Source organism: Fusarium fujikuroi, chromosome FFUJ_chr04, assembly GCF_900079805.1.
Source record: "Fusarium fujikuroi IMI 58289 draft genome, chromosome FFUJ_chr04".
In the NCBI taxonomy this organism is placed as follows: Eukaryota; Fungi; Ascomycota; class Sordariomycetes; order Hypocreales; family Nectriaceae; genus Fusarium; species Fusarium fujikuroi.
In genome coordinates this window covers 2595700-2621055 of record NC_036625.1, presented here as the reverse complement: position 1 = coordinate 2621055, position 25356 = coordinate 2595700, and the positions used below count along the sequence as shown (strand labels likewise).

At 47.9% G+C, this 25356-nt stretch overlaps 7 protein-coding genes; 3 read left to right on the top strand and 4 right to left on the bottom strand.

Moving 5' to 3' along the window:
* Positions 1-531: 531 nt before the first annotated feature.
* Positions 532-2454, bottom strand: FFUJ_14604 (probable maltose permease (MalP); the record flags this gene model as incomplete). XM_023576556.1 has 2 exons in its annotated part: positions 532-1694; positions 1788-2454. 2 exons carry the CDS (start codon positions 2452-2454, stop codon positions 532-534), a joined length of 1830 nt encoding a protein of 609 aa, XP_023429723.1.
* Positions 2455-5928: 3474 nt separating this feature from the next.
* Positions 5929-7083, top strand: FFUJ_14603 (uncharacterized protein; the record flags this gene model as incomplete). Its single annotated transcript, XM_023576555.1, has 1 exon — positions 5929-7083. One exon carries the CDS (start codon positions 5929-5931, stop codon positions 7081-7083), a length of 1155 nt encoding a protein of 384 aa, XP_023430018.1.
* A 3515-nt stretch (positions 7084-10598) lies between these two features.
* FFUJ_14602 (related to endo-polygalacturonase 6) lies at positions 10599-11654 on the top strand (the record flags this gene model as incomplete). The annotated part of the gene is made up of 1 exon (XM_023576554.1): positions 10599-11654. One exon carries the CDS (start codon positions 10599-10601, stop codon positions 11652-11654), a length of 1056 nt encoding a protein of 351 aa, XP_023429722.1.
* Positions 11655-11804: 150 nt separating this feature from the next.
* Positions 11805-16454, bottom strand: FFUJ_14601 (uncharacterized protein; the record flags this gene model as incomplete). XM_023576553.1 has 2 exons in its annotated part: positions 11805-12565; positions 12614-16454. 2 exons carry the CDS (start codon positions 16452-16454, stop codon positions 11805-11807), a joined length of 4602 nt encoding a protein of 1533 aa, XP_023429934.1.
* A 941-nt stretch (positions 16455-17395) lies between these two features.
* FFUJ_14600 (related to protein kinase) lies at positions 17396-19906 on the top strand (the record flags this gene model as incomplete). The annotated part of the gene is made up of 1 exon (XM_023576552.1): positions 17396-19906. The coding sequence occupies one exon, from the start codon at positions 17396-17398 to the stop codon at positions 19904-19906; it is 2511 nt and encodes an 836-aa protein (XP_023429721.1).
* A 134-nt stretch (positions 19907-20040) lies between these two features.
* Positions 20041-21566, bottom strand: FFUJ_14599 (related to protein kinase; the record flags this gene model as incomplete). XM_023576551.1 has 4 exons in its annotated part: positions 20041-20237; positions 20297-20761; positions 20811-21142; positions 21202-21566. The coding sequence occupies 4 exons, from the start codon at positions 21564-21566 to the stop codon at positions 20041-20043; spliced, it is 1359 nt and encodes a 452-aa protein (XP_023430026.1).
* Positions 21567-21969: 403 nt separating this feature from the next.
* Positions 21970-24589, bottom strand: FFUJ_14598 (uncharacterized protein; the record flags this gene model as incomplete). XM_023576549.1 has 5 exons in its annotated part: positions 21970-22488; positions 22539-23024; positions 23081-23268; positions 23704-24436; positions 24494-24589. 5 exons carry the CDS (start codon positions 24587-24589, stop codon positions 21970-21972), a joined length of 2022 nt encoding a protein of 673 aa, XP_023430017.1.
* Between the last annotated feature and the right edge of the window lie 767 nt (positions 24590-25356).

The window sequence follows — 25356 nt, the reverse complement described above, 5'->3', positions numbered from 1 at the left end:
TGGTAGGCATTCCATGGCTCAGCGTGGGCTAATCTCACTATACCACGTTGACCCGGAAGGACAGGACTCCAGACCCAATGACTCAAACGCTCGGGAGTCATAATGACGGCGGTGAAATGACAGGCAAAAAACGGAAACAAGTCCGGCTGTTATTCAGGCCATTTTGCCAGTCCCATCACCCAATTGGTCACGGGTTCAACCTGAAACGCGTTCAGTTGCGTGTTGCTTCTACTAGTATCCGCCAGAAGTTTTCCCTCGACTTACCACTGTATGGCTGATTGGACGACTGCCAAGGAGACAATTCAAAACGGGGGCGTCTAGCCTAAGTCTCTGGGGGGTATATAATGCCGTGTGCGGTGTCACGGATCTCTGTTACTGAATTTAATTGGGGGTTTAAAGTGTGTTGACTTGATATGTCTCCATGGAGATGTTGTAAACTTTATCTATCGATCAATGAGGTCACGAAAGGGTTTTGAGTACAAGTTTGAAGAGTTAAATTCATTGAAGTATAGATATTATGACTAGAAAATATTATGAATATGTGAGCCATCCGTGCCAAGCATTCCTCATACGCTCTGCCCTGTCAACTGTCAAGTATGCAGAATTCGCAAGTCTCTGCTGCAACTCCTTGAACTTGGCAGTAGGCGCCCCCTTCTCAAACAACATATCCAACTCAAGGTACGACAGACCCTTGGTCTCAGGCAGACGGAAGTAACAGTAGATGAGACAAAGGAAAGCTGTACCGGCGTAGACAAAGCATGATTTTCCTTGCATATTCCAAGCAGTAGGGTTAAGCATCTGGGGAACGATGACGTTGTTGATGATCATGAAGATGTTGTAGACAACTCGAGCCAAAGCGATAGTCTTAACGCGGAGACGGGTAGAGGGGATCTCGGCGACGATAACGTAGCATGTTGGGCCGATACTGAGGTTGTACAGGAAGGTTGTTGTGATGAGAATAGCTCCAAGGGACCAGTTGAGACCCTTTTGGCCATTGAGAACGACGGAGAGAATACCACCAAGGGTGAGCATAACGACAGCAGCGACAAGGCCAGTGAGGTACAACTTGCGACGACCGATATGAGACAGGAGGAACCAAGAGATCATGCCTCCCACCAAGGCCATACCATACATGCCAGTAGACATACTGAAGGACTTGGAAGAGTCAAAACCGGCTTGCTCAAGGAAGTAAGGAGCGTAGCCAGTCAAGATCCAACCGCAAAGAGCCTGCACAGACCAAACCATGCAGCAAATCTCAGTTCGTCGAAGGTTGGCACCCTTGAACAAGTCAAGATAGCTCGAACCACCGTAGTTGAGCTTACGTTCGATACGGTTAGTATGCTCCATGACAGCGATGGTGTCGTCGATATCGAGCTGAGACTGCTTAGTCAAGCGCTGCAGAGCATGACGCGCTTCGACCTTGCGCTCACGACGGATGAGCCACCATGGGCTTTCCGGGGCAAAGGTGATGCCAATAAGGAGGGGGATGGCGAAGGCCCATTGAAGAGCAAAGGGGATACGGTAAGACCACTCTGAGTTGTTGTGGACGAGAGACTTTAGGATACCAGTGCCGAGAAGTTGACCGATGACCCAGCACATGTTGGTCATGCTGAGAAGACAGGCACGGATGGCTGAGGGGACAACCTCGGCGGCGTATGTAGCTGCGAGTGTTTGGATGACACCCCATGAGATACCTAAGGGATGGTTAGTCTTGAGCACCAAAGTGAATGATGATTGAGATGTGATGAGTGTATGAGGGGAAAGGTGAGTGAGAGACATGGACGTACCACAAAGAGCCTGAGAAGCCACCAACACAGCAATGTTGTGAGCAAAGAACGCCGGGAAGACAGCGAGACACATCCAAGCAAGACTGATCAACATCATCTTCTTATAGCCAATGCTGTATGTTACCCAACCGTGAAGCAACAGACCAAGGACCTCGCATGCAATAGCCGAGACTTGAAGCGCCGTCTGCCATAGCGGCGAGATCTCATAAATCGGTCCATTCGGCGTATCGAACTCCTCGCCATATCGTCGTCGAAATGCAGGAAATGCGACGAATCCCGCGACAAGACTCTTATCGTAGCCCTCCATAACAACAGTGAGGAAGAGCAACAGCGACCAGAAGATGGCTTTGGGGAATTGCTTGCAGCATCCCAAGATGGTCATCTCCTTCTCATTGTTCAGCGCGCGACGGACTTTCTCGCCCGTGTCGTCGGAGCTGTGCGACCCGCGGGGAAGCCATAGTACCTCGATGGCATTTTTATTGGGGTGGTTGTCTGGTAGGTCAAACGTCGGGTCTGGGATGGGAGCGTTGGTCTGGTGGTCTGGATCGTGTACTTTTGTCTCGATCTCTGTGACGCGGAGGATGCCGGACTTTGCTTGGACTGGCAGCAGGACTATCTCGTCCTTGCTGCTACCATTGTCCGAGGCTGCTTTACCAGAGCCGAACATGGTGTCTTAATTGTTTGGGAAGAAGATGATTCAGAAGAAAGGAATGGATGCCTTTCGGCGGAGTCATGAATGAATGATCGGCATGGTCCTGGGGTTACATCCTTCCAACGGGCCCTGACATGACATATATAGGATCGGCGCTGTCGAGTCCAGTCCAGTCCCCCCTCCCCCTCGCTTGGGTATTTTGGTTACAGTGCATCAATCAGTTTGAACGTCGACTCGACTCGACTGGGGAAAGTGAATCAGACCCATGCACCCCAGGTTCTGGTAGCTTGCAACTCTGCTTCTATCACGGCCTCATTCTCGGCGTTTCTCACATTTTGGCGGCTTGCGGAGGTGGAGACCTTGGTTCAAATACTGGAGAAAAAAGTCGGGTGAGAGAGGGTACGCTAGCTGGGCATTTGCCCTATTGGGTCTAAACATCCGATCATTTGCGGGTGAGCGTTGCAGAAACTCAATGAAGAAGAAAAAAGGCATTCATGGTTGCAGAGATATATCCCACGTGATATTCCAGAAGCTTTGACAACAAACGGCGATCTTCACGATGCGGCTCAAGATGGAGGCCGTTTGAGAGTGATTAAAAATGCCGATCTGAGACGGGGACTAGGGGAGCTGCCGTACCGTACACGTTGGTTTGTCTTACCTGCTTTGCCTCGACCTGCAAGGGATCCTAGATGAGCCATTGGATGGTCAATTGTGACCAAATAGTCTTCATCCTTCGCGTCACAACAAGCCAGACTAAGAGTTTCTAGTGTATGCCGCTCAGTCTGGGTACCTACCTCTTCCGGCCACTCGTGTGTCATCCGAGGCAATTCTTTAGGTAAGAACTAGATCCAAAGTAAATTATGTAGAGCCTCATTTGAACAAATCTCCAGACTAGACTTTAGTTTGCGCCGCGAGTTTTTCTCGTACCAACGCCCGCGTCTCACCATTCAAGTCACTAAAGAAATGCGTGGCCGATTTTAGCCGGATCCACTCTTCTCCATGGGGAACTCGTGCGGGGATTGGCTCGGAAGTATGGAAGTTCTTTCTAGCGCTGGCCCCCTTATTACGTATTGGGACTTGTGGCTGCGGAATTTGCTGTCGTTGGTATTTCTCCTTGGAACAACAGCTCCGAGGGGGCATATTAGGCCAAGATCAGCCTTATTCGTGTCCTTCGCGACTTTGGCCGGATGGGTAGCTAGCAGAATGAATAGTTCAGGGCCTAGACGAGGAATGGGCTCTTGGATCATAAGGCTGAGCGTTTGCTTTTGATTTTTATTCCATGCCTTGTTTACCCCTTTCACCTAATACCCCTGCGTCTTGTCATGTCATGCACACTTCAGCTGAAGGACTAAGCTCAATCTGACAGGCAAGCCAGGGGTAATCAAGAAAGCATGCAGCAGCTTGACTCTTGTTCAAAATTGACCTGCTTCATCCGAGGTTAGACGACGACATATGATTCCCACCATATCCACCGGCCCCCCTTTTAAACCCATTCATCTTCCCCGAGTCTAGAATTACTCTGGTTTCCAATATTCTCCGTAGCTTTTTCAGCTTTTAGCTCTCGTGACGCAGAGTCAAAGCACGAGTAGTTTGATCACCGGGTATTTTGGTTAAAGAAGATGCCAAATCGAGTAACGGCTCCGTTTGCTAGGGCTATGAGTTTTGGTTATCTAAGAGGTGATCTGACATCAATTCTCTGCGGGCGGACTAACCGTCAACAGGGTATGTTGCCGCCTCGCCGGGCGTCTGGGACTGACGATCCTCGGACTGTATCGGCTCCGTCGGGAAAGGACCCGCAAAATGTCATGCATACACTGAATCACGATACCTTCATGTGATTTTTGCTCAGAATTTCAGAGAAAGTGTGATTACCTAAGGGCTGTCACGTCAATGCATAGTCCTGCATCACAATGGTTGTACCTGTTATCACATATTCTATGCATGTTCTACACAAACCAAACCCGTTGAGGCTTTTGAGTTTAGCTACTGCAGGTTTCTCTGCTGGGATTGGTGATGCAATGTGACAGGCCGTTCAACGGCGTGATACATGGCATCCTTCCTCGGTGCGCCCCCGGTCGATATTTAACCTGATATCATCCTTTCGCGAGCTTCTCCTGACTTTCTAGCCTTTGGCTTGCGACTAGCATACCACTATGACGGTGGACAATTTTGTCATTTGCAGCACTACCCTGTAGCTTCAGGCGATGTGAATATTATTATGCTAAATACTATACGGCTCCTACTCTGGCATGACTCGAATAATGTCAAGAAACTTCTTGCGCGAATGAATGTTGCAGTATCGCATGCATCTAATCAAACTTTATTCGTCGTTCCGCTGATAGCTCCCGCTCGTGATTGATTCACATGGGTAGCTTCAAATCTTGATTGATGACTTTACGCAGAATCATAACTACCGAACCAGCACCTTGTCAAATCGTAGAGATCGACAGTATTCTAATTGATAATTGGCTTATTAAGTTTCACCAAGAAAAAAGAAACGTTTTTAATTTTAGCGGCAATTAATCGTTATCTTGTCAGTATCTTGGTGCTACAGTGTCGCGCTGCGTCGTCGCCAATTGCGCGCATGTCAAATAAATAAATGCAAGCTATAATACTACCCCGGATCCCCCGGAATTCTTCTCCTCATTTCCATTTTAATTGAGAATCGATGGCTGAATGACGTGTGCTAGTGGTGTCGCTGGCATTCGGCCCTTCTTGGCCAATATTGAGGGGAAATAAAGTTGGTGATGGAACTGGGGTTGGGCTAACGCGGTAGACACACCGTAGAACGATGAGGCGGGGAACTATCGAATCTGGGGTTGGCATGATTGGAAAAACAGGTTATGGTGTTGAAGATGGTGGATTGAATCGGCGCGAATGGTCATCATGAAGAGTCATGAGATTATAGTATGTACGCCAAGGCTTGGCTTGGAAGACGCGCGACGCGATACGCGCTGGAAATGAATGTTATCGATAAGGATAATGTTATCAGTGCTAAGTTGAGAATACCACGATACCGTGATAAGAAACAGCAATCAAAGCTGTATATCGTTTCATCAATATCTGTTTGACCAGCAGCTAGTCTAGGACTCGCCGCCCTATAGTGAATACAATACGTAATAACACTATTATTCACTTCCAGAGAACCATAGTCCAGTGCTCTACCCTACAGTTTCAACAAAAGACTTTCCTATCTCATGATGCTGAGTCGTTTTGAGTCGTGAGAGGGCATCGGCTATTTCAACCTTCCGACATAAGCAAAAACGAATCAGTGTAACCACGGAAGACTGTCATGCTCCCGACACAAGGATAGAGTTGAAAGATTATTATGTGCATCAAGAGCCATGCGCTCAACACAAATGTTGGACCGTGGATACTGGTTTTTGCAGAAGTCTATCATTGAGTCTAATAATTACTATATAAAGCATTTAGACAACTGCAGGCTGTTCCAAACTTAAACCTAACAACTTATCTTTCTCTATATGCAATATGACTTATACTCATGCGCCATACATATCGCCTTATGGCCCCCCAGAAGAGAGTGGCATTAGACCACCCCAGGGTTGGAATGAGGAGCCAACAACTGAAACTCCGCATGAAAACACTTTCTACCCTCCAGTCGACCCTCAGCTGAGCTATCCTCACCACCTTCAGCTTTCTGGTTTCCAACCGTATAACTCGCAAGCTACCGGTAGTCACTCTACTGGAGCCCCCGTTCTCGACTATCAGACCCTCCCACCGAACCCCTTTAGCCCTCAGCTTCAAACACATCAACCTAGTATATTCAGCCCGCAGTATAATGACCCAGGCTCCAGTAGTGCTTATGCCTATCGTAGTTCTACACTTCCCAATCCGTTTTCCAGCCTAGAAGTGTCTTCCGGCACTGAAAATCATGATGCGGATCTACAACTGACATATCCGCTTGTTGAACAAAATGTTAATACCTGGCTACAGAATGATGGAGATCTTGGAAACTGGACCTACGACGGCCAACACCATGGCGAACAGTCAAGCTACCATCCAGACAATCAACAGTTTGCCCCGTACATTGATCTTTCTGAACTTCAAGAATCTTATGCAAACGAACCCCAAGGCCTACAAGGATTTGACAACAGCTATAATACTGATCAATACAGTGCTCAAGGAGTCCATAGCGCTTTAAAAATCCCTCCAGCGGCCATAGAATATCGGCGATGGGGAAAGAGGGGAAACGCACCCCTGAAAGTATATTGCATCAACTGCAGGGCACTTCTACCCACATTCGGGATACGCTGTGAAGACTGCCAGCAGCGCCGCCAAAATGATGCTCACGCTCTTCAGCTAGAGTTTTGCCTACTATGCACAGCCGACGTCAACGATCCTGGCAATCTGATGTGTCCGGACCACATGAGCACCAGGCAAGCCTTCAACGATAATGAAAAGGCAGTTCTTAGGGAGAATCACATATGTAACCAGTGCTATAAACGAGATGCTGGCTCTCTCTTGCGATGTGGAAGTTGCTATGAACAGGCTAACAACCCAAGGCGTCGTTTTCGGCGACTAGGACTGTGTCGGTGTGGAAAGGAGGCGATGCCTGGGCACGGCCAGTGTGAAGGTTGCGCCGATGCTTCTAGGGCGAGGCAGAGGAGAATAAGGGAGAGATAGAGAGTTGAAGCGACGTGAAGGGATAATCCGGAAAGAGTCTCGCAGTAGAAAAATAGAACACTAAGCAGAATACATCGAATGAGCTAACTCGATACTTCTACAAGAAGGACTTCTAACATCTGTCTCAACTTTTGAAGCCATGACTGTAGATATGGTTGTTTCATGTCAAGGTGAAGTTGCTCACCGAGTTTACTTAAACCATATCTATTGATAAAGCTGGATGCTTGTTCCGGTGAACAAATAGAGAAGGCTTACGAGAACAATGGGATTGAAATTCTGATCAATGATATCCAGATACCGAAAGAGGGCGCGTGAGATTCCCTTGCTGGCGAAAGGCCACCAAGCTTGAGGGCAACAGATGATAAGCACTGAATTATGTCAGGCTCTTCACTTACGGTACTTGGGTTTCACAGCGGAGCATCCAACAATGATAGGCTGATCAAGAACTGTCGATGTTAATCACCATGGCGAAAGCACTGACATCCTGCCTCTGAAGGGGCACGGAATCAGAAGCTCAGAAAGCTCAGCTTCAGTGTTCAGCAACTGCTGTTGATGTCTTGCGACAGTGAGATAGAGAGCTTAAACAACAATTTCAATACTTGGAGGCAAATTGAGTGCATCAGAGCAGGCTATGTAGGTGCCAGTAATGGGCAAGGTAAGGGAGCATTTGTGATATATAACACTGAGTCCCTTGACTTGGACTGGTGCATCCAAAACAAGACAAACGCAATAAACACTCGAATCACCCTCTTTCACACACAGAAACTAAGAAAGCCACTAGTACGTCGAACATCAATACAATGTCGTATAACAATGATGAGCAAGCTCGCCGAGCTCAAGCTGCGCAGAACAATCAGTGGGCCAGCAACAGCAGCCAGCCCCAAAACTTTGCTCCCTACCAAACAGGCACTTACTCGGATCCAAATGAGCCCATAATCCACACAACAGGAACCGTTCCAATGAATACTTTGAACAGCCCTAGTAGTCATTCCAGACCCGTGCTACCATATGACCCAACGCGTCAGAGTTCGGCCGCTCATGATCCCAGTGGACGAGAAAATTTGCTTAGAACGACTTTGGTTAGGGCGGCTTATGGCCAAGGAGAACCCTCACGAGAACCTCTAGGTGTTGGCTTTGGTGCACAGCATCCCAACTACTATGCGCAAGCCGCTCCCTATCCAGGACCTGGACCCAGTGGCAGTCAAACAGCGCAAACGCATCCACATGGTCTAATGGCCGATTCTACAGATCCCCAAAGCGCTTTATCCGACAGGGACGCAGAAAGGCTTAGGGCAAAAGCAAAGAGAGAAGAAAAAATCAGCAAAGGGGAATGCCCGAAGGACAAAAATCCCCTTGCCCCAGGGAAGAGTAAATGTGAGAGGTGCGCGGAAACGGACAAAAGGTCCTCGGCTGCGCGCCGACAGAGAGTAATAGACAGAGGCATATGCTATGTGTGCAGAGAGACGCCTGGCGTGGCTGAAGGCAAAAAGTGTCAAAACTGCATCGATGATGCTGCCGCTAAGTATCAATCAAGAAAGTAGTTCGGGGTATGGTTGGTCCTGATCGTAAGATTTCAGGAATATCATTAGGTACAGGGGCACTTCTTCAACAGTCTTTATATCCTCTTAATTGAATCAGATATTTCCACGATCGATGGATGACTCAGAAATTGTCAAAGCGTGAGGAATTGCAGTTGGACGCGTGATATAAGCATCAGCTACCAGGCTTATGTGCTCAAGACTCATAAATACAGTTCAGGCAATGGACTAACCGCCCACACAATTACCCAATGTAAATAATTCATTGGCCAAATCAACAACCACAGCCACATGTTATCACGTACGAGAGGACTGCTAAGTACTGGAAAATGCTAACACGCGGTTTGTCAGTCAAGACAAAACGATTCAGGGGCGAGGAGGTGACGTGCATGAACAAGAGCAGTCTATCGACACTCAATCACCACCATAAATCTTCAAGCACCAGATCAGTCAGATTTTGACTGCTATGACAAGTAGTTGTTTGGACGGCTCTTCGCTTACGAATGTTAGCGGTCAGAATGTACATATGCTCACAGACGGCTCACTTGAAATGCTGGGACATGAGCATTCACATGACAATATACACTTCTTACTAAGACAAAAGGACTCGCTACATAGCCATAAGAATCGCGGACTTCAACATGACTTCGAACAAAGAATACGACTATGGCCAAAGCAGCCAGGACAAGAGCAAGGGGAAAGAGACGGAAATAGTCAATCGCTTTCCCAATCCTCCTCCGCCGAATCAGAACTACCCACGACCGCAAATGCCATACCGATGGCCTACTCCAGTGATCACAAATGATAACACCGATAATCCCGGTACGTCTGATCACCCACCGGGGCCTCTCACTCCCCCACCCTGGTACATTCTAACTTTGTTCCAAGACCGCTTTTGCTTAGGGTGCTTGCGAGTTCTGAAAAGCCCTCTATCCGGACCAACTTGTATCAGTTGTGATAGGGTCCCCCGCATTCAAGCAAGCGGAGCCATGGACCATCCACCAAACCGTTACTGCATCGTTTGTGCCAAACGCACTATGTATCCTGCAATCGTGTGCAAAGAGCACTACGAGAAACAAGACTCTCTGAGAGACTTTGAGATCGATACACTTAGGGCACTTCCAGCAATGTGCAATCAGTGTGGCAAATGTGAAAAAGAATCTTCTGAGAAAGAGTTTTGCAACAGGTGCGAACAGGCACGGAGAACCGAATATCATCAAGCGGTGTTGGCACTGGAACAAGCCCCGAAAGGTCGACCACCAAAATAATACTCAGTGTCTTCAGATAATGGATCAAGACGCCAGACTACATATGGGATGTTCATCGTTAGACTTCTGAGCTAGATGAGGGGAAGAAGACGACGACGAAATGGGGAGGACGCTGATACGAAGCACACTGATGATATAAAGGCCACAGGGCTCTAATACAGTGAATTGATCTCGCGAATGAATCCATATCGTCTTTGCCCCGCGACACCATGCCAGAGTTCGCTTCCTAGCGAGGACTTTCTCTAGCAATGTAGCCAACAGGGGAAATTCAACCAGTCACTGCACATCATGAGCGGGTGACTGACAGGGCTTCTGCGAATGACACCAGAGGAAGAGAAAAAGCTCAAATTGAGCTGCATTAGTAGTTGAGATCCATGAAAAGGGATAATTCTGGGCTTACAGTTCCGTGTATTGAATATCTACTTACGGACTTTGGCATGACGCCTTGTTCTCTAGCCGAATGTGACCAACTCCCCAAAGATCCAGTACTTAAGCCCCGCTATCAGCATATCCCAGTGCAATCCTGCCATTTAGTGGATGGTTGCTTTAACTTATACCTCACTACATCGTCATGGCCCACAACTGATGCTCCAATATGAGTGGAGACTCGATGAAGATATTTCCCTGAAGACAGGGCCCGGTGCCTGGTTACCATAATCCCAAGGAATTAATCTCGATCTTCAAACTCTATATTCTTACTGCCATCAATATGACTGATTATACTGAAGCTAAAGTTTGGGTGTTCGCCAACAAGACAGAGGGAACACCAACAATAGACGGCCTGAACCCGACATTTCGACTAGATACTATCCAGCTTCCACCTCTCAAAGAAGAACAAATTCTGGTCAAGGTCCTTTACATCTCCAACGATGCAGGCCTTCGTACTTTCATCGGCTGCACCGTGGATGAGGACAGGATGTACGTCCCTCCCATCAAGATCGGCGACCCCATGCATTCTGGAGTGATCGGCGAAGTCCTCGAGTCCAACTCCGCACGTTTCAAACCCGGTGACTTGGTAATGGAACCGTATCGATCCTGGTGGGGCGATAAGATCATCCTCGACACCGATACCGTGCAGCATATCGCCCCTCTGCCAAACAACCTCTCTATCACGCATTATCTTGGTGCATTCGGAGGATCCGGCCTGGCAGGTTACGTTGGACTTTTGCATATCGCGCAAGCCAAGCCCGAGCATACAATCGTTGTATCTGCTGCAGCTGGAGCAACAGGGTCCATCGTCGTGCAGACCGCCGTCAAGCTACTTGGTGCCAAGCGTGTAGTAGGCATCGCAGGCGGTGAAGAAAAGTGTGCATGGGTCAGAGATTATCTCGGTGCTCACGTATGCGTTGACTACAAAAGCCCTACGTTTGTGCAGGATCTGAAGGAGGCGACACCAGATGAAGTTGATATCTACTTTGATAATGTCGGTGGAGCGGTTTTGGATGGTGTTCTCACGAGGATGAAGAAGTTTGGAATGATTGCAGTTTGTGGAGCGGTCAGTACCTACAACTCGGATAGGCCGACTATGCTGAAAAATTGGTTAGAGATCATCTCCCAGAGGTTGACGCTGAAGGGGTTCTTTCTCTTTGATCATATGGACAAGATTCCTGATGGGATGGAGCAGCTCATCAAGGCGGCGGTTGATGGACGAATCAATGTTGATATTGAGAATATCGTCCCTGCGAAGATTGAGGACATGCCTAGGGCTTGGATAGATGTTTACAATGGTGGAAACAAGGGCAAGTCTATCACAAAGCTTATTTAGCTAATGCATATACCATGTTCACAACCCCCGATGCAAAAGTCACGAACTCATGAGAATGCGAATCAAATGTTGACCATATTTTCAATTAAAAAAGTCGGGGTACAGAATGTAGAAAAAGATAAATGCAAAAAAGTAAATACATATGCCTGATCAGTTTAATCCATGCTCCTGAAGAATCTTGACCAGTTTCATCTTATCCTCATCATCAACCTCTACAAACACCTCAACATACTCACAAGGCGAGTACTGCATGCCCGTCTTATCCGTATAAAGATATTTGTCCCTATTCCCGATACCCCTCGAATTCAGTACGTTCAACATAGCCATAGTGACCTGGCTCCCATTCTCCAGCGCAAGATGCAAAGGAAGCTTCTGCCGGTACCTCCAACTGGACAATGTCTTTGGGATCAGAATCTTGATGGTCTCTTCTAAGCGGGCGAACCACTCTTGTTCCTCGTTGGCAACTTTACACCAAGGGAAGGGCTTGGAGTAGCATGTTAGTGCTAGGGGAACCATGAAGCCAAAGTTTTCTTCCTCGTAGTTTGGCTCGTGGGTTGAGAGAAGCCAGTCTGTGAAGTCAGGCAGGGCCAATAGAGCTGCTAGATGAAGGGTGCCATCGTCGGGGAGCATGGTGCTATTCAGTAACTTGAAGGCGTCAAGATTACCGAGGAAGAGCGATGCTTCACGTGGTGGGATCTCGTCCTCATCTTCGAAGAGAGCTGTAAACTCAAGTTTGGGCTTCTTCGGGTATGAAGCTAGAGAGCTGAACTTTGATCCGGAGATGGTTTGGTTAAGAACATTGGTGCCATCAAGCTTGAGCAAAGCTTCCAGAACGGGAGCTCGTGATTTGTTGAGGAGTGTGAGAAAGATGGTGGGTATCTTGGAGTCAGGGGTCACGTAGTCTGGCAAAGCTGGCATACAGTGAGCACTATGCATGGGGCCGCGGAGGCTTGACTTACCTTTGCTTCCGTGTTCCAGCAATTTAAGAATAACATTATTGCCAGTTTTTAATGGGGATACAAGACACCAAATAAGCAACGAAATATCCTCTTCCACCCAGTTCTTATGCAGACGATAAGTAATCGTCGCCGACGGCGATAGGCCAGCACCCAACAGTACATCCAGACAGTCAGTGCCGGTTGGAAACTTGCGTATACACTGATACAAAAGCTGGTCTGAAAGTCCTGCAATTTGGGATGGCTGCATCTCAAGACAGATCTTGAACCACCTTGTCACGTTGTGCTCTTTCACAATCCGGCGTGAAATCGTGGGTAGGATAATTGATAGGTTAGCGTGTTTGCAAAGAGCCCGGAAGTGAGATTCCTCTTTGTGTCGTGCCGCGAGATAGAAACAGTGACCATCCTCATCGTTGGGATCAGCACCATGCTCGAGAAGAAGCTCCACTATAGCAAGGTTGGACTCTGGTGAATCGAGGAAGTGAACGAGCGTGGTGTAGATACTCTTCGGATCGATGTTGCAGGTCAGGACACTCCTGTAGATATTCGCACGGACACTCTGTTCAACTGTAACACAGGGATTCTCTCGTAGATACGGATGCTCAAAGACGAGCTTCGCTGCCTCGTCATGCTCGCCTTTCACGAGGTAACAGCATAGGAGTTCGAACATCTCCAAGTTGCGCGACTGAAATGCCGCGGCGAACGCTTCGTTATTCTTATAGTTGACCTGGGCGCCATGGTTGAGGAGCAACAAAGGAATTTCCCGATTGGTAGGTTCGTTACGAATTGACACCACAAGGGCTTCAGACATCTGGAACTTATCTATGCCTTGCTTTAAGAGGGTCTCATAGGCCTGGTGTCTGTCCATCGACGACATGGTGGTGTGCATCCGGATATACTCAAAAATCTCATTGCGCATGGTAGAGTCAGAGACCTGTCGCAGAAGCTTCTGGAAGAGGCCACCTGGAGAGGCTTCGGCCGCAGCCTCCAACGTAGCAAGCTGTACCTGAGCGCCGGCGCCATGCTCTAGTAACAAGTTGTAAAGATGTTCATCGTCAGGGTGGCTTTCGAGAACCTTAACAAAAGCTCGAGATATAATCTCAACCGAAATATCCTTGTGGAAAGCAAACAGACTTCCAAAGATACCAGTCTTGATGCTTGCTGGTGTATCAGCGTTGCTAGCAGCGTCGAATGCCTCCTCGACGGTAGCATCTGTAGCACCAGCTGAGAGGAGCATGTTGAGGATGATCGGGTATCCTGCGCTATTTGATGCAGCTGCTTGAACAGCTTCACCGTTATTGAAGTTGACGTTGGCTTTGTGGCCGAGGAGTAACCAAAGTCCATCCATGTTTCCATCAAGAGCGGCTTGGGTTTCTTGGAGCAGGGCTCTAGATTGACCGATCTCAGCTGGAGAAGTCTTCTTTAGCAGAAGTTCCATAAGATCAAGCTTCATATCCGAATCTTCGACTTGACATGCCTCACGAAAGGCGTTGGAAAGTGTCGCAATGCTGGGGTCGAGAGCAAGAATGGACTTGATGAGGTCCATGTCGTGCTCTTGGACAGCGAGGCAGAGAATCATACCGGATTCTTCATTTATGTCTAAGCCATGACGTAAAAGGCATGGCAACAGCTCTGATCGCTGTGGGTGGTCTTTGATAAGAGCGTATGTATTCGTGAGAGATGGTTTTGGGGTGGCGCGTGATGCAGCACTCAGGAAGAGCTCGGTGTTGGAGAGGCTGTAGTGCTTTGTCTCGATGAGCTTAGGTAAAGTAGCATTGACTGTTGCTTGGATTGGTGGAGAGGAAGAACATAGTAGCTCCAGAAGTGAAGGCTTGTCCATCTCGATTGCCATCACAAAAGCCTGGCCAGACGAATAGTTGACGTCAGCGCCGTGCTCAGTCAACAACTGCACAAAGCCGGCTGGTACATCTGATGTAATTGCCTTGAGAAATGTCTCGTTCAGTGGCGGACCCGATGCACCCTGCTTGAGAAGTAAGGTTATTAATTCTAGCGCAACATCGTAGCCAAAGGCGGCAATAGTGTTGAACACAAAGGGAAGAGCAGCAGCCAATGCCTCTGCTGTGGGCTTCGCGCTGCATAGCATGTTCAGAACTGTGACATCTCCTTTCTTTATGGCCTGTACAAGCGGCGAAGCGTCAACGTCCGAGGTACAATCCAGTGGTGCACCATTGTCGATAAGAAGCTTGGTGAGATCAGAGTCAATATTACCCTCTTCAGACAGGAGCTGCAGAAGAGCGGTGCCGAGTGACTGTCTTTCAACGCCTTTCTGAATGAGACATTGCATCACACCGAACCTCATGGTTCTTGGTGATATCTCCATGGCGGTAGGGATAAGGGTTGAAAGTATAGTCGGTGCGCACTGCCCTTGCAGAAGCAAGCTTAGCACATACAGATCAGCAGATATGATAGCTGCGCGAATGGCAGCAGCCTCTTCAGCTTCAACAGATGCACCGTAGTGGAGCAGAGTTTGGACAAGGTGCTGTTGCTTTCTCTGCGCAGCACGGACTAGGCATGAGTCGAGCTGTTGTCCTCCCAGACCCATAGAGCCAAACATGTTCATGAAATCAACCATGTCAGGCTCTGGGATGTTATCGGGCAGGTAGCTCAGTACTTGGGATGCAGGCAACGACAGTGTCCCATGTCTAAGAATCTCCAGCATGTCAAAGTCTAGTTGTGAGACGGCCCACTTCAAAGCGTTGTGTGGAGGGACATCAACCGCGACACCTGCATGCACAAGCAGCTTGACAAGTGGTAAGTGGCGAGCGAGAACTTCCTTGACAAGCTCTTCTCGAGTGACCAAGTTGTCCCCAACAAGACCAGAATGAGAAAGGAGAGTGAAGAACGCTAGTCTCTGGTTACCATTCTGGTACTGAGAAATGATTTTGCAGACCTGATGACGAATGGCGAAGAAGACCTGATTGGAGTATGCGTAGCCCAACATCACAGCTGTGGCTTGATAACTCTGTAGTCTCAGTGCACTGAGGAGAAAAGATTCCGAGACCAGTTCTGGGCGGTGAGATAGGAGCAGGAGAACGAAAGAGAGAGACAATGCTTCTTCTGCTTCTGCCCTTGCGAAATCTTGTTCGAGACATGCCTTCCAATCCGAGGGTGCCATAGAATTAGGCGCTGACAGTAGAAGCCTCACTAACTCTAAGTTCCTGGCTCGTATATGTTGGCCGATGAGATCTTGGTAGTCAGAGGCCACTGCTCCGAAGCTCAGCAGAAGCTTCATAGACTCGAGAGATGATCGGGACAGGGCCATGCCAAACGCCCTGTTCAAGACCCCTTGGCTCGCTTGTGTTTGGCACAACAAATGAACGTAGTTGAAGTTGTCACGGGACGTCACTGTATCCAACCAAGTCATGCCGTTTGAATCGAAGTTCAAGATCTCGCTCATCCTGTTCCTCTTCATCCTCTTCTCCAGCTGCGCATCATTTAGGTGACCCCAAAGCTCATCCAGTGATGTCAGTGTAGTATGCAGCAAGAGAGCCTGCGCAACGCCAGCCGGAGGAAGTATCTCTTGTGCTAGTAGCGCATTGAAGGCTTTCGCAACTTCATGTTTCGTAAAGCTCCATTGTGAAGTATCGCAAGCCTCGGCCTTTTGTTCTTTGGAGCGGAAGAGATGTCGCTTTTGTCGGTCTGGGGATTTGTAGTTGGGATCTGAGGTTCTCTGTTGTACGAGGAGCTGGCGGGCTGCATCGCGGTTGGTAGTACTGAATGGGAGGAAATCTTGTGCGGGTGGTTCGGTTAGACGGCCGAGGCGGGGAGGGGGTTGGAGGGATGCTTTGGAGAGGAACCATTCTGCGCGACGAGTATCTGCCATGATGAACCTCGTTGTTCAAGCAGAAGACGTTGTTGACGATTGAAGAATCATGAAATGTACTGAGGCCAGGTCTCAGATGAAAGTGAAGAGTGCAATGAAGAAGATGGTGTTGAGGCTGATGAGGTCGATAATGAGCGAGGAAAATGCGGCACAGTCTAAACCGACGATTTACCACAATAATTTACCGCAATAATTTACAAATATTCAGCCTCGTATAACCGATAAGGCTCTATTTGAGATCCCAAGATAGGCAGCTCCGGATAATGGGCTGACAGAAGGAAGATAGATTGACTCGGGCAACTTGGCTATGTATCTGGTGATGAACCCCGCCCCAGGCATTCTCAGAACCTCAATTCACAAGCTCCAAGGCTAATGTTATCAATTAACTGCTCCCGGGCGTCGACCCCTGTAATGTCTATGCTCAAAGTCCAAACTGTACTCCCTAACTCAGTGGGCGACCGACATGACTCCACCAAAACGACACTGCCTCCATCAGATCAGGCAGACACGACTTTTCCAGGACTACACCCTCAAACAGGGCGAATTCGTGCATTGATCTGATTGGTCAATCTGAACCAACAGGGAATTCTGTGTCGATCAGCGCTAAAAGTGGTAAGGCAACGGGGGCTGTGATTGGACCCGATTATGCGGAATGGGAATAATGGCGCGGAATTGAGACCTGAGAAACGCCCGGTTTATATGGAGGGCTTCAGTGGAGCTTCGCTTGATATGTCGATGCGCGAAGGAAGCCTTATCGGGCGAAGAAGACGCACTAGGATTCTGAAAGAGCCTAGCATTGCGATAATGAGGAGTAGGTTGATCGACTTCGGTAACGGTATGGAAATAGTAACATAAGTCGAGATGGGCCGAATATATATACTTGCTTCCAATACAGAGCAGCGATATTCTTCAAGTAGCCCAATTCATCAATACATACCAAAATGAGTGCCCCTCCTCCATACTCGCCACCAGGTTCTACTGGCAATGATGGGGAGACGCGAGATATTCGTGCCCTAACTGACACCTCCTCCGCAACCTCCACTGCATCCAGTGCATCTTCAGCATCTACCATCCTCCCTCCCTATCCACCAAGCAGAGACCGCGCAGTACCAAGTCGCAGCGATGAACCCAGATCCGTCCCGCCCATCGCCGGCGCGCTTCAGCGACTGCGAACCCCCGGCGACTCCGGAACATCCAACGCCACCTCCTCTGGTACCCGCGAACGTCTCCGCCAGATGGAGATCGAACGCGATGATCTCCGCCGCGCAATGCAGCAGGAGCGCGCTATAAACGATCGTCTGAAGCGTGAGGCAGGCCTTACAGGTCTTTCTGCCGCTGAAGCCAGACTTCGTGTTCTTGAACTGAAGCGGGAAGCTCAAGCTGCTGCCCAAATGAAAAGAGCTCCCAATGAGGGAATGTTCAAGGCGGCTTGTGCGACAGATCTGCTGTTTCTCATGGATACTACTTCGTCTATGGGTCCCTTTATCGCTGCTGCTAAAGAGCAGGTAAAGAAGATCATGCAGGACATTACCGAGACGTTCTATAATGAGGCAGAAGTGAGGATTGCGGTTGTCAGTTACAAAGACCACTGTGATAAGAATCACATTCAGTTCATCGACTTCACTACTGATGTGGAGAAAGTAAGGGGTTTCATCGATAAGTTGAAAGCTCGGGGCGGCGGTGATGCTCCTGAGGATGTCCTAGGTGGTATTCAACAAGCCATCAATGCTTCCTGGAAGAATCAGACCCGATGCATCATTCATATCGCTGATGCCCCACCGCACGGTAATATCTTTCACAGTTGGACGGAGAAGAGTGATGATTACTACACTCCCGGAACCGAACCACATAAGCTTCAGTATCAACCTCTTCTGAAGCAGATGATTGGTCTGAACCTCAACTACGCTCTTCTTCGGATTTTAAGTGCGACTGACAAGATGGCATACGTTTTCCTCCAGGAATATGCCGCTGCGTCGGCAGACTGCAAGCTTCTAAAGTCAAACCCCCACTACCGAGAGGCTTTAAAGGCAAACTCAGGACCGAGGAGTAGCGTTCTTGGTTCAAGTTCTAAAGGAACTGCCAAGGGAGGTCTGCTCTTTGAAGAAGCTGAGCTGGGCACTACGTACAGCGCCCTTCGGCACCTGGTAGTCAAGAGCGTTACAAGCTCCGCATCTCGTACCGCCGTTAGAATGTCAGAGTCTTCCTCTCGAACTGGTGAAAAGGGAACCAAGACTGCTCAAATGTCTCATCTAGACGCCATCGGCGAAGCGGAAGATGATGAATTCAACGAGAAGCAGAGCGAAGCAATCCTCGAAGATGTAGAGAAAAAGTGGTCTGAGCAGAGTTGGTTCGAGGATAAGCTCGTTGTCGAGGGTTTCAGTCCGGATACTGTGGTTCACCGCTCTGGTACACTGAATGACATGATGGCTCACGATGATAACATCAAGTTGAGTGTCATGGAACTCAACGTTCACAAACGTCGCATGCCCTTTGCTCAAGGCGCTCTACGCCTTGCATACTGCGCCAAGACAACACACTCCACAAACCCATACGTCGTCAAGTCGTTCAAGCGCGGTGGAAAGCGTCTTGCGCATCTTGCCGAGGACATGCGCTGTCAAGCTCTCTGCAAAGCGTTCGCACTAGAGTTCAATGCTCTTACAGGTGATAAGCACTCAATTGACTTTATCGTCACATCATGCCTGAAAGGTAAATCTGGCAATTCCGGTACCGACTATATCTCCCTCGAACCCTTCATCGAGGGCGATTATGTCAAGTACAACAATAACTGCAGCTACGTCAACGAGGATAACCCAGACGATGAATTCAACAAAGCAGCACAGGCCTTCTCACACTTCACCTACGAAAGGTCATGGGGAAGCTTTCTGGTCTGCGATCTCCAAGGCGTGGGGCACGTTCTCACAGACCCAGCTATTCACACTCTTGATCCAGAACGCTTCAAACTCGCAGACACAAACCTCGGAAGAGAAGGTTTCAAATTCTTCTTCGCAACACATGTCTGCAATGAGATCTGCACCCAACTCGAGCTCAAGAGCAAAGCATCAATGATATCATCTGAGAAGGCATCTTTCCGCGAATGGTGGCCTACCATTGATTCAACAGCCTGCTGTTCGAACAAGCTCTGTGGAAAGATTATTCAAGTTACCAATGCTAATAAGTCGGAAGAGTTTCCAGGCTGTAACTGGTGTGATACATGTTGGCCGCAGCTGGAGGCTACCAAGGAAAAGGTTATTTGTGTAGCGCCAGGTACACATCATGAGTTTGATGTGTCGAGGTTTTATTGGGAGAGTCAGGGGCGGGTGGCGCCGAGGAAATGTGAGGGGCATAGGGAGCGGGATGAAACTGTTGCCAGGACGTCAGTTATGGGAGGGAATTTCTTTGGCAGGCTTAGAGGAGCTACGAAGAAGAAGTCGATTTCAGGCAAGGCTTGGTGAGAACGTTTTAGCTTCAGTAAACTCTTACAGTTCTATTCGAATATTGATACATTGAATTTATTTTGTTCCCTGGCGCTTTATAGGGTGCAACCTCGATTGACCACTCCAGCACTCATCGCTTCGAGTATGCCACGCTACGGCGTCCTATGTGCTTCTGTCCTCCCGCTGACCCACGGATCTCGTAGTAATTCCTTCGCTGTAGGTCTATTTTCAGGCATCCATGTCAGAACACGTCGCAAAAACGCAGTGAGGCCCGTACTGTCTTCGAGCCGTGTCTCAAGCTCCTCTGGTGAGCGACCTTTCGGAATAGGTGCCAGTCTAAGCCACTTGCCTGTTACAATGCGTCAGTGACCACCCAGAGTAGATATAAATTCAATTTATCAGACATACCTTGTTCGTCCCAGAAGTCAGCCGTTCTCTCGACATTGCGTTGCAGAAATTCCTGGGGTGGCGGGCCAAGTGTTGCTATAAGCTCTGCGAGGTGTGCTGCGTCGTACATGTCTCCATCTTCATCTTTCGCCGTGAATAATCGTTTCGGACCAAGAAGGTCCCAAGCCGTTAGTCCAACGCTCCAGATATCCACTGGGCGGTTCCAGGTAATGCACATTATAACCTCGGGCGCGCGGTATTGGATCGGCATGATATCGCCTGCAAACGGTCCAGTTCCAGTCCTAGCTTCACCAAAATCCGATAAGAGCATGGGACCTGGTTTTGGGCGCATCAAACGTGAGAGGTATATAGTACGGTCCTCTGTGACCTTTTTCCGGGCGACGGGTGACTTCTGCTCCATGTCTGCCCGTGGTTCAAGCTGTGAATCGTCGTCTAGACCGAGCAACAGATTTCCAGGGTGTATATCTTTGAAGACTGTTAACCTTGGAAGTGGGAAAAGGGATCCGGGACTAACCTGTGTGTACTAGTTGAGCTTTTTCATGGATGAATTCGAGGGCCTTGAGTAGCTCCTGGATGGCTCCTCTCACAAAGTTTTCATCGAACCCGCCGTCTGGTCTAAAGACTTGCTTGAAATCACGGAGGCTCATCTGAGCGGGCTGCATCACGAGAACTTTATGGCGGCCATCCTGACCACTGATCTCGAAGGAACCCAGTAGGTGTCTGATATTGTTCCGCCCAGGATTACTAGATTTTGCTAGTATCGGTGACATGCTTTCGTATACAGGGATCTCTCGGTGATTGCGGGAAGTATGAACGTAGATTTTGAGGGCGACATACTTGTTGTCCCTGCACCTCGTGGTGGTGAGTTTGGATATGAACGGTTTCTTCCTTCGAGAGTCACTTACCGTAAGTCTCTGGCGAGCCATATTGTTGATGAGCTCCCACAGCCCAGCTTCGTCACCGCTTGATATCTACCCTGGAAAACTTCTCCAATTTGGACCGGATAAAACCGCGAAGCTTCGTAGCTGGGAATTTGCTCCTCCTCAATCTTAACATTCTGGTCAATCAAGCCATATGCGGTTGTTTGAAACGTAAGCGGATGCTCGAGAGTCGTGTGCGCATGATGATCTGGTTTCGGTACCGCTTGAGTAGACGACTTTCGAGTCCCTGAAGTCGGATATTTCGGAATGGCTGATACTGAACGAACAGAGTAAGTTAACAGCCTTGGTAGAATATGCGGGAGACTTCCGAGGTGTCTGTGCGATGCCATGGCGACTTGCTGTGTTGAAGTGTGCTATCGGTGAGATGTTTTGATGCCTGGGAGCATCGGCGGAAGCTCGGAGATGGTCGCCCGAGAAACACTACCAACGCATAAACAGAAGAAAGGTGAGGTGGTTGGGAGGGAAAAACAAAAATGGCGTTTTGCTTTCTTGTTTAGAATTGTATGGCAGATAACAAACTCACTGAAACGCGTATAGCCAGAACTCTGATAAGCTGCCGAGTGCCGACTGTCACGCAGTATACAAATTGTTGAACCAGTAAGTCGATCGCATTTAATATTTTGTAATTATAAGTTAATAACAATTATTAAACTGAATTAAATAATTTAGTTTTTATAATAAATAAAAATTAGCTAGCTAAAAATTAATTATTATCTAGATAAGAATAAATGGTTACTCTCGTCGTGATAACGGACTGCTATAATCCTGTAAGGCAAAGTAAACTGCGGCATTTATGATTGCTAGAACTCCAGTTATATATTGGCCTATGCCAATCGCTTTATCGAAATCAGCACAGATCCAGGTAATAGCAAACACAGCAATGCATATTAGTGCGCTCAATATACCAAGCATGCTCTTAGCCCAACCGCTTGGTCGTTCGACGATATGCACACCCCAGCCATACGTAATTCCAGACGTAAGACCAGATCTACTCGTGAAGATGCTAGATCCTAGCTTCTTGGGTAGCCGAGAGAGAAAAATATCTTCTGCATGTGCAGCTGGGTTATCTTGGCGACCAGTTTTTTGTTTTGCCTCTTCTAAGTAGTGCAAGAAAATGTGATCCGGCATGGGAGGGAGCGGCTGCATCGGACACTCGAAATAGTGATATCGGCCCTCGTCTACTTCTTTGGCAGGTGGTATCTCCATTGGTTTGCTGTATATGCCCACTCTATGCCTGCCCATGACTCCAAACTAAGAGCTAAGGTTAGTTGATATAGCTCGGAATTTCAAGAAGGACTGACATGAACAAAAAAGACGTCGCTGGGTTTAAAGAACCAGCCTTTAATGGTGGCTCCCAAGGTTGATGTCTTGATCTCTCGGTAGCTATGCCAGATCTTTTTAAATAACTGGCCATCTGTTGTAACGGATGATATGTTGATCTCGCCCAGTCTAACAGAGTGTTTTCCAACAGTCACACAGAGTTCGAAAAACTTAGGTACGCCAACCATCTCATAATTATCTAACGATCTGATATTTTGACGTGATGAGACTCGTCCGTTGTTATTTGGTTGCCTCTCCCTCCTCTGAGGGGGCTGACTTAGGGATTCCCCACTGTTAATGGAGGTTACTGGGTGAGTGACTTGTGTCCTTGAAGTAGAAGGGTTGGGTGATTGATGAGAAGCATCTGTGGCGTCGGGGTTGTTCAGACCATGAAGACGGTATTCTAGGGCCTCCAAGGCTTGGGGATGAGAGTTGCTGAAGTTAGCTGCCAGACTGTGGCCACATGACTACGATGCTGATGAGCATATAGCGGGAGAAAGAGGAGGAGGGAAAAAAGACTTACACATGTCCAACTTATTCGTCGATAGCCTAGAGGAACAGCGCTCTCTTTATTCCACTGGAGCCGCCAGGGAATGAAACCCAAAAGTGATGATGGTACGTGGCTGGCATGGGAGACATTGCTCCATGTAGTATAATGAATAAGGTTGCGCAAGTATGAAGCTCTTGCCATTGTTGGACGTATGTTTCTTACTATAGATTGTCAATAAGTATTTCGAGATATTTGATATTAAGACGGGGAGTATATATTACCGGAGGGATTGCTTCCTTGGAACCATCGTGGTAGAATTATGAGACCAAATGCTAATATGATAAGACTAAATATAAATAACACCAGCGGGATTTTGCGAAAGAAGTAGACAAAAGGGGATATAGAAAGGAACAAGTTAAATGTGTATGATGCGGACGGATCCTCCTGTGTACAGCTGTCTTGATCTTGCGCAGTTGAAGGAAAACGAGTGTTTGACTCTAGTTGACAGTTAGCAATCAATAATGAAATATGGTATAACGACGTCTGGTCATCAGAAATGGGAAATGATGTGATGCTTTGCTGTTATAAAACTATGCTTTTAAAGAAAACGAAGTGCAATAGGGTCCGTAACTTAACGACAAGGTCGGGATACGTACCAACAAAAGACCATATAGGTATCGCGAGTCCTACGAGAGGAATTATTTGGCCGAATGACCAAATTGATACATCGTCTTGCAAGTACGGTCTGTAGTTTGTAAAGAGCTGCTTGATTGCAAAAAGATTTGTGACAAGTCGAATAAGACCATGCGCGAAGCAAGCAAAATGGATCATCCTGGCCATCTTGCGTCCCAAGGGAGCGATGGTACCAAGCCCCGACAAAAGCACGAGTAGTATGCATAATGCATCGCTCGCAAGGCTTAAGTATTCAGAAAGAGGCTTCAGCGCAATTATGCGATCAGCCCGAGTGGGTGGACACGTATTTCCTCTCTCTAACCACATCAACTCACTGGAAACAGATTCGTTACTCAAGGTAAGACGGATGGAAATGACAAATGATTCCAGGGCCATCAAAGCAACGACGATATAGCGTCTGGCGCTAGTAGGGTTGATCCCGATTATGAGCATAAGAGCAGAGACATTGCCCATTGATACGTAGAGTTGACAGGACTTTCGTGTAAATGCTGAAGATGATTCCCAGGATATCAATGATGATAGAGCTATAGCTGTGGTTGTTACAGCACTCTGGTCAAGCAGAGCGACACCCATTTGTTGGAGTGGGCCATGTTTACCAGCCAGGCGAGATGATGACGATCCGCTGTAGGCATGCAAGTAGGAGCCGGCGGCAACAAGTAATGATAGTGCCGCTGTAAGTCCAAAATTCAGTACAACCTTGGAGGGAGTCAGTTAAGAAGCTGTCCGGCTGGTTATAGTTGATGATGAACTAACCCCAGGACCAGCGAGATCCGGCGATGCTATCCATTCGAGGTCGGGGTCTTGAGATGAATCGAGTGGGACAAGCCTATCGGGGGCCAGCGTATCCATATGTGACCGATGTTGAAAATAGATAATAAGTAGACTGGCAAGGTAAACTTTTTGTCCCTGGCACAGGTGCTTATAAAAACGGTATGCTGCGTTCTTGAATTTGATAATAATTAAGTTCTAGTAAGAATCTTGATAATTATAAGGTATTTAGCTAACTCGAAGTACAGGGCTGTGCAATGCTGTTTGTGGGGGGGCTGTGCCATGTTATCTGCGGGGCTATGCTGTCTATAGGGCTGTGCTCTATTTGCTAAGTAACTGGCAGCTGACAGTATACATAATTAGTGTATTTTTTAAGTTCTTCTTAAGGTTTTAATTATTCTTCATATATAAAATAAGTAGTAGTTTCAGATTTATATAACTAAGTATTAATATAAGTACCAATATATATTATCATCAAAAGTTAAAATGATATATATTTAATATCTATAATTTTCCTTCTAGAGGGTTACTAAGGAATAAGGTGGGGTGAATTGGTTCAGCTTCCTGTAGATATGTTTGTTCTATCCGTTATTTTTCCATGACATGTATTGCTGGGGACAGTAGAAGTAGGCGAGGACCTCGATGCTCAACTGACGTTAAAGACTGGGGGCGCAGTAGGGGTTGAAGGAGGATTGGGAGAGAGGTTATAGGTGCACCGTGCCAATTTGCTTGAAGGACTTATGATGGGCATTCTGCAATCCAAAATCACGACACTGATGCGATCCGGATCTTTCGCGGTGCATAGTTCCTACTTGCTCTGGAGGAGAGTCAGGAGCCGCCCAATATCA